The 8,967-nt window shown below is 35.5% G+C and overlaps 1 protein-coding gene across 1 annotated transcript in view; it reads left to right on the plus strand.

Annotated features, from left to right (window-relative positions):
- The window catches only part of LOC103468533 (interferon-induced very large GTPase 1-like), a gene marked incomplete at its 5' end in the record, with an annotated part of 2,534 nt that extends 2,458 nt beyond the window's left edge, over positions 1-76 (plus strand). Inside the window, one exon of the mRNA XM_017306108.1 lies at positions 10-76. Within this exon, the coding sequence (XP_017161597.1) occupies positions 10-76 (67 nt within the window). The remainder of the gene's footprint in view (positions 1-9) is intronic.
- Between the last annotated feature and the right edge of the window lie 8,891 nt (positions 77-8,967).

Here is an 8,967-nt window from a genome sequence, read left to right on the forward strand (position 1 = left end):
TTTGCTCAGCTGTGGGAGGGAAGTCCACCAATGGCTCCTCCAAATCCAGGTTATAGTGAAAGTGTCCAAGAACTGAAGTCCATCATCTTGTCTAAAGCCTCACAGTCCACTGGGATCACTCTGTCACATTTCAGCACCAAAATTCAGGACCTGTGGAACGCCTTGATGAATGAACACTTTGTTTTTAGTTTCAAAAACACCCAAGAAATTGCAGTTTACAGAAAACTGGAGGTTCAATATGGGAACTGGACTTGGACCCTGAGGAGTGAAACACTGAATATTGAAAACCAACTTTATCCTGGAATTGAAAAAGGCCAACTGGACAAAGTTGAGCTGAGTTACCTTAATAAAGAAATGGCTAAAACATATGAAGAAGTAATAAAAAGTATATCAACTTACTTTGAAGATGACAAAGACAAAGAGATGTTGGTTCAGTGGCGGGGCCGATTTGAGAACAAAATCAAAGAGTTTCATGAGGAACTTATTAAAAGTGTGAAGGTAAAACTAGATGAAGTAATCCAGCAAAATAAGGCTAGAAAAATGCTTGACAACAAGAAGACAGAGTTTGAAAACAATCTACTACAGAAGAGCAAAGAGCTGGCTCACCAACTGAAATCCTTTGTAGATGATGAAGAGGAACTAAAAGCACAGTTCAGCACTGTTTGGAGTCACTGGGTTAAGGAATTAACCTCTGATACAAAACCCATTGAGAACATAAACTTGGAGGAAGATCAGCTGGTTGTCCTTCAAGAACTTGGTGTTGAATGGAAACTCATTGATGAGTCAAAAAAGAGTAAGAAATATAAAAATCTGTCAGAAACTGGTTATTATTCTCATTACATAACCATAAAAAAGCACTTCTTACAATTTTGGAAAAGAAATGATATCCCACATGAAGAACAAGAACGAATCAGATCATTTATTAATGAGGTTGAACAAAAATGTCTTTCAAATATTAAGACCAAACCTGTTGCAACAAGAGGTTTTTCATCAACTTACTTGAAGAAAGTGGCTCAAAACATAAAGGATGAAATTCAAAAATTTGAATCTCAGAGAAGATATGTATTCAAGAAGGAGTTTACAGTTGACCTTTCACTGTATGTGTTTGATAGGGCAGAAGATTGGCTGTTAAACTCCCACAAGATCTACAGGGAGAACAATGATGTGTTCACTTATTTGGACAGCAAGAAAAATGAATATTACAACATTTTCAGAAGCTTCTGCAAAGGAAGTTCATCTGCTGTGGTGTTTGGAGAAATTATGTGTGAAAAACTCAAAGTCTCTGCTGTTGAAGCCGTCTGTAACAAGACTGGAGTTGATATTGCTGGAGAGATGATGTGCAGTTTCCCAGCATTCAATGGGAACAGACTGAACTTAGAGAAACACGTGTTGGCATCTCTGGCAGAGAAAGAAGACTTTAMCAGATTCAYCASCTACATCAGAAATCCAAGARMKCAAGTYGAGGCTTTCATCAAAGAAGAAGTAAAKRAATACATGTTCACMACACAGAAARWTAAAKCCCAGAYTATMCTGAAGAAAAATGTAGAAGACATCACCAGASYCATCAGTCAGGCTTTGTWTGAGGCAACAGAGRAAKTCAWAMASRRRAAARGAAACATAGAAATGTGGGTGGAGGAGTTTTCCAGTAAACTAAAGCCAAGGTTGACACTTGATACCGTTAGTTGTCAAAACTTCAGTGACATAAACAATTTTGAATTTCTTAAAGAAGAGATAGAGAAAGGCCTGGAAATAATCACAACAGAGATGAACAAACTCTCCCTGGAAAAGGTGAATAACTGCAGGCAGAAACCTGAACAGATCCTGATTGATCAGCTGTGTAACTGCTGCTGGGAAAGGTGTCCATTCTGTGCTGCTGTTTGCATCAACACTTTGAAGGACCACAGTCCTGAGAAGCACAGCGTTCCTTTTCATCGACCCTCTGGAGTCAAAGGTTGGCATAAAAGAGGAAAAGTTGATCTGGTCATTAATTTCTGCACCACATCAGTTGCAAGTGACAGAAGCTTTTACCCAAAACACGACTCAGAGCAAACAGTTCCTTATAAACAGTATCCAACTGCTGGAGAACCATATGCTTCCTGGAGCATTACAGCTGATAACTCTATGTTGCCTTACTGGAAATGGTTTGTCTGCCGCTTTCAAAAGGAACTGGAAGAGTACTATGTCAAGAAATTCCAGGGTAGTGGAGAAATTCCTCAGGATTGGACATCCTTCAGAAAGGAGGACGCCATTGAAAGTCTGAATGAAATGTGTAGTTTGTGAGGAAACTGAAGCTGTTCATAAAATCTAACCTCGTTCCTAAAGTTGTGGGTTTGATTCTTAGCAGTAAAGAGAAACACTGATGCTCAAGGCTCTGCAGAACAAATAAGCATATAATTACCTTTGGTTCATACATACTTCTTGAGATATTCTTTTAGTTATAGATTACATGACTTCAAGTATATGTTTTATCTAATTCATTTTCAGTCTTATTGTTTTTCCTTCTTATTGCAATTATTTTAGTGACCCAAAGATGCGATTTAGAAAGTTATCACTGACATGTGACATAAACAATTTTTAATTTCTTAAAGAAGAGATAGAGAAAGGCCTGAAATGCAACACAGAGGAGATGAACAAACTCTCTCTGGAAAAGGTGAATAACTGCAGGCAGAAGCCTGGACACATCCTGATTGATCAGCTGTGTAACTGCTGCTGGGAAAGGTGTCCATTCTGTTCCGCTGTTTGCACAAACACTTTGAAGGACCACTATGATAAAGAGAATAACAAAAACCAGCACAGCATTCCTTTTCATCGAAGTAGTGGGGTTAATGGTCGGAAATACAGAGGAACAGTTGAAATGGTCATTGATTTTTGCACCACATTAGTTGCAAGTGATAGAAGCTTTTACCCAAATGAGTCAGATTGGCTAGTTCCATATAAACAGTATCCAACTGCAGGAGAAAGATATGCTTCATGGAGCATTACAGCTGATAACTCTATGTTGCCCTTCTGGAAATGGCTTGTCTGCCGCTTTCAAAATGAACTGGAAGAGTACTATGGTTTGAAATTCCAGGGTAATGGAGAAATTCCTCAGGATTGGAAAAACTTCAGTAAGGATAACGCCATTGAAAGTCTGAATGAAATGTGTAGTTTGTGAGGAAACTGCAGCTGTTAATAAAAACTAATCAAAGTTGTGGGTTTGAGTAATAATTGTGATGCCAAATGTTCTGCAAAATGAATGAATGATCATTTATTAACTTTGGTTTGTACATCCTAAACATGGATAAATGAAATGGCTCCAAACAAAGCCATTTTGCTTTATATTTTACTTTACATTAGTGTTCGGTCTTACTGTTTTTTCTGTTATTCTCATTATTTTTCAGTCATCAAAAGGCGTTATTTAGGAAATAAGCATTAAAATATTAAATATGACTCTTGATTTGGGTTACAGTATGTAAGCATGTAAACATTTTGTATCCAGAGGGAATCAGTTTATTATGGCATATTTTCTCATGTTTTAAAATTTTATTTATGTATTGCAAAATTAAAATCTTAATCCATATATTTTTGAAGACGGGTGACAATCTTAATGATCCAGCAGATAAACATAAAATTTTCCACATGTGAATTTCATGAACAAGATGTTTTTGTAAATGAGCAACAATTTAGATTTTTTTCCCTAATTTTTTCATTTATATTCAAACCTTGGTGAGTTAAACTAATTTGTTAAACTGAGTATTATTTCTCCATCTTTTAATTTTTTTTTATTTCTTTAGTCATTCTATGCCTTATTCCCTATACATTTGTTTTTCTCTAAATAAACGTCCGTTTTTGTAGCAGAAAATGATAATGTCAAACAAAATGTAACCAGTCTTGAAATAAATGCAATAGACTTCTTTGACATATCACATCATTAATAATACATGTTATAAGATTTAACAGGACAGAGAACACAACTTTTACACTCCAGTAAAGGTTTGATTGTAGCTTGTATTAAATTCACTAAAATCAGACAACTGTTCCTGTTTCCTCTTTTTCACCTCTTCAAAATAAATAAAGGAAATAAAGGTGTGAAATCAAATAAGTTAAATGTTTTGGATATGGTTAGGAAGAATCAATTTTCACCAACATTTTCTATTCCAGGAGTTCTCAGGTTGTTTATTGTAAAATCCATGTTCCATGTAAAAGAGTGAGCTACTTTTACTGATACATGTTTAATATCGTTCAGGCATGTTTATCAAAGACTTTGTTTCATTTCAAATGTATTACTGTCTATTTTTTTAAACACGTATCTATGTGTTTCTTAGCAGATCTTCAAGCGTGTCATATTGAACATCCTCCACAGCAGTAATTATAGATAATGAGATTAACATGAACACAGTTGGACTAAACTGAAAATGAAATACAAACAAAACTATTTTGACATGGCTTAACATTATCAGGGATAAGATAGTTTCTGTGTGCTTCAGGTTCATGAAGCAGAATGTTCTGTCCTGTAACGTTAATTCTTCTCTGCAGAAAGTTGTGCATTTTACACTTTACATGATTCCACCAACCAGGAGTCCTTGGGCTGCACAGAAAAAGCTCCAATTTAATTTAAAATGTTTTTAACTTTTTATTTTAATAAACAAACAAAAAAAAACTAGCTGCAAAAATCCAATCATATTTTGTCCATTCTTTATGCATGGGTCTTTAGAAGTTTTATTTTCTCTCCTTGTTGTTTTTCCCAGCCAATCAATGCATTAAAATAAATGGCCTGGATCTATTTAATGTTTTTCTAAAAGCACTTTACAGTAGAGCAACATTCCCTCATTCACACTTCCATGTACATCAATAGGCAACTTGGGGTTAAATTGCCTTGCCCAGGGGCAGGCAATCTAACCTGAAGCCAATTTGAGAACAAAATCAAAGAGTTTCATGAGGAACTTGTGAGATCAGTGGAAAGAAAACTGGATGAAGTAATCCAGCAAAATAATACTAAAACAATGCTTGACAAAAAGAAGACAGATTGAAAGCAAGCTTCTCCAGAAGAGCAAAGAGTTTGCTCACCATTTAAAATGCATCGCACAGTTTAGCACTGTGTTTTTAGTCACTAAAATAAGACAACTGCTCATGTTTCCTCTTTTTCACTTCCTCACCTAGTGACTTTAACCCTTTTTCATTGGGTTAAGGTCACTGGGTCACCTTAACCTTGTGACTCCACTCCTTAACCCAGCGGACTTATTGGGAGAAGGAATTATCCTCAGATACAAAACCCATCAAGAACATAAACTTGAAGGACAACGAACTGATCTTCCTCCAAGATCCTGAATGTTGCATATTTCACTCAACTAAATATAAAGGCAGATAAGAGTCTGTCCACTAGGGGGCAAACTGTTAAGAATGTGGTCATTTTAATTGTCTCTGTGCAAGCTGAAATGATTGGATCAATAAATCCTTTTAATTAAATACAATTTTGTTAAATATATTCTTAAGCATAAGAAAATATGAGGATCATAATATGTCTTGATGCCATCTGGGAATTTTTTGACCACTCAATTTAACATAAAAAAATAAAAATGTGATTTTGCCATTTATTTCATCAATGTCAAACTGTTTACCTTCGTGTTTTTGCCCTCAGTTAATTAAGAAAAATAGATGCTGCCTTTGGGGTAAAAATGTGAATTTTAATATTCAAGCAGCTCATAATAAACCAGGAGAAGAAAACTTGATTTATTCTTTGAATTGTACTTTTGCTTTCTTGCTGTTTAGTGTAACGGTTTCAGAGAAACAGGAATTCACTTTCACTTTGGCTTTCATGATTCCGGTTCTAAATACAGCACAAGCAGAGCTCTGCAGGATGTGATAGGTCAAAGGAGGGGTTGTGTTGTGTTTTGTGTTTTGTCCTCGCCTGATATGGAGGGACACCAAAGGAAAACATGGAAAACTGAGCAAAGCAAAAATAAAAGAAGCAAGTTTTAAATAATATAAGTTATTCTGAACGTTAAATTGTAAGATTTTCCATTTTGTAAAAAGCCTACTATCTTTTCCAAATAACTTTTGTTTTATTTACCAAAAAATAAGGACAGTTAATAGAATCTTTTTACAATTATTTGAATTTGAATCCAACGTTAAGTTTGATACAAATGGTTGGAGTGACCAATGTCCCTGCTCCCTTGAGCTCATTAAGACTCCTTTAATTTAATTCTGGCCGGATTGCTAATCTTTTTTTTTTTACAATCCTTGTTACCTCTGATGGTCAGAAATAGGGATATTGGAAGATAATAGGACACAATAAATTAAAAATATATATATTAACTAATTAACAGGCTTGCAGTGAATTTGTCATGCAAATGATTTGACCTCTTGAAGCGAGTAAAATGGAAAAGTAGAAAATTTATGCAGAAAAACTGACATGCGCTATTGAGATGTGATCATGGACCCGAAAACGATGGATCAGGATTGAGCAGCTAAGGAAGAAGTTAATAAGAACCGATCAGAAGTGTGGCAAAATTCATACAGGGTAATCTCTGCTTTGCATGTTCACCATGATGAACATGATGGCTTTATAAATGGATGGTTGGCCATGTAACTTGCTCATGTCACAGTTTTCACAGCTTTATGACCTTCTGGACTGTCAGTCTATAAACCTTCTATATTGTAGGTCATCAAGCCTCCTGCACCCTGACCTCTAAACATCTTTGTGGGTTCATCCAGAGCTTCTCGTTTCCTCATTTGTGTTTAGATTGTTTTGTGCATTCTTGTGTTCTGTTCTTTGTGCATTTTGGTTTCATTTCTCTGAGATCATATTAGTCTTTCCCCCTTGGGTTGTGGTTTCTTTGAGGCATAGTTCAGCTCTTCTGTGTTAATTATTCACCTTCCTTCAGCCGGTTAGCTCAGTTTCATAGTTCACCCGATTTCCTCGAATGCATTCATTCTCCACTCTGCCCTGAGTAAAGGCTCACAGGTATTCATTGTCCTTCACTGGTTCGTTTTGTTACACACATTTTGGTTTAAAACTCAGAAAACATGGCAGGCAAAATGTTAGCTCAATGTCTCCCATTTTCCTGCAACTTATTTTAATATCAATCATAAAGTGGGCCAAAGCACCACACATATAATTTTTTTCCAAATGAAAAGATACATTTCATTATATCTCAGTTAAAATAATGAAATGTATAGCTAATGTATAATATAATGTAATAGCTGGAATCTTTTAGAAGGGGTCTTGAGAAAATAATATGATCTATGTGGTTTAAATTTGTCCATACACTGCAATCCTCCACAATCCTCTGAATAAAACCAATAAAATATTTACTGACTAAGATGTTAGGATGTTGCTCAGAATGTCAGCTCTCAGGATGTGGATAAGCCAAACATAACCTTTCATACAACTGGTTAAAAGTGGCTCTAGTGTGACCCCTGGTTAACATCAAACATCATCTCTGTAGTGGATGACAGAACCCAAAAGAAATGAGACTCAAATTTAGGCATGACTACAAACACACACACAGGAGAAATAGAAAGAGAAAGGAGAGTATCTCGTGCTGCAGAGAGATCATTATGTATGAGAAAAGGATAAATCATAACCAAAAATAAGCTTAATCTAATTTCATAGACTTGAACATCTTATAATAACGATGCAATAAAAGACATTATTTACAGGTGCCAGTGTCTGCAGCTCTGAATGACTGAAAAACTTTATCTCAAACACTTTATCACTCAAGACATGCAACCTCAGGTTTTACAAAAAGATAAATGATTTTTACCAGTACGGTTATGTAAGCTGACACATATATTTAAACTGTTGACTAGCCAGCCTCAGTGAATTTCTTGTAAGTCACAAGGTACCAGTGAGCTACTTTCATTTTTACATTTGTTGGAGTCAAATTACAGTTCATGTTCATGCAGAGGTTTGCAGCCAATCACAGACAAGGGGAGGAGTTTCAGTGGACAGAGACACTATAACTAACGGGCTTATGTTCTAATAATAAATTAAAAGGTCCAGTCGGGTCAGAAAACATCGTGCAAGGTGAGTTTGTATCACAGACATGATATACTTTGTAAGACTTTTTCTTTTATAAAGATATTTTCTATTTTGAGTCTTAAATGTATTGAATTTTGTTGAAGATGTTGCTCACCAAAGAACAAAAATACCTATTTGTCCATATTGTTGAAAACTTTGCTTTTCTATTTTCACATTATTGTATTTAATTACAGAATTTCCTGCCTAAACTAATGCAAATGTTTTATATTCTTCCTAAACTTAACAATTTACACTAAAAACCGCTGTCAATGATATGCATTATTGTTTGTGGGAAAACTTACTGAGATTAGTCCACATTCAGACGTCACTGTTGGTCAAAAAGCTGCAGAAACAATGTGAGGACCCGGGGTTCATGTGAAGGTTGGCATGTGTTCCCACTGCAGCGCCTCTTTCTGTGTGGATTGAGAAAAATCATATTGAAAAATAAAATATACTGTAAATAGATTCTTACAATAAGCTTGACTTAATGAATCAATAAAGCTCCAATTCAAAACAAGATAAGGCGAGAATAGAAATTAGACATAAACATCTGAAAAGATGCAGGACTGCAAAATGACTGAAGACTTTCAAAGATATAAAAATGATGCAGAAAGAATGGGAAACAAAATACAGGAGAAAAAGAAAAACAGAAAGAAAGAAAACAGGAAGAAATTACACAATCCTAATCACACATGATGGTAGGAGTCAAGCAAACTTTGTCCATCTGTACTTGTCCTTCCAGACGTGTCCTAAAACATAGCAGGACCTTTATTAAAAACACAGCAACAATGAGGGAGTAATGATGTAAAATATCAGATGACCGTCTGGTTTCACACAAGACTCTAAAAGACCAATGATTGAATTTAATACTGTAACAAGGCGGCCGTTTTGCGGTTGGATTTTACGATGATGAAGATTTCAGGAGGCAGAGTCAGGTGGTAACAGCAGTGGGTTTATTCTCCTCA

Source organism: Poecilia reticulata, linkage group LG8 (assembly GCF_000633615.1).
Source record: "Poecilia reticulata strain Guanapo linkage group LG8, Guppy_female_1.0+MT, whole genome shotgun sequence".
Classification (NCBI taxonomy): Eukaryota; Metazoa; Chordata; class Actinopteri; order Cyprinodontiformes; family Poeciliidae; genus Poecilia; species Poecilia reticulata.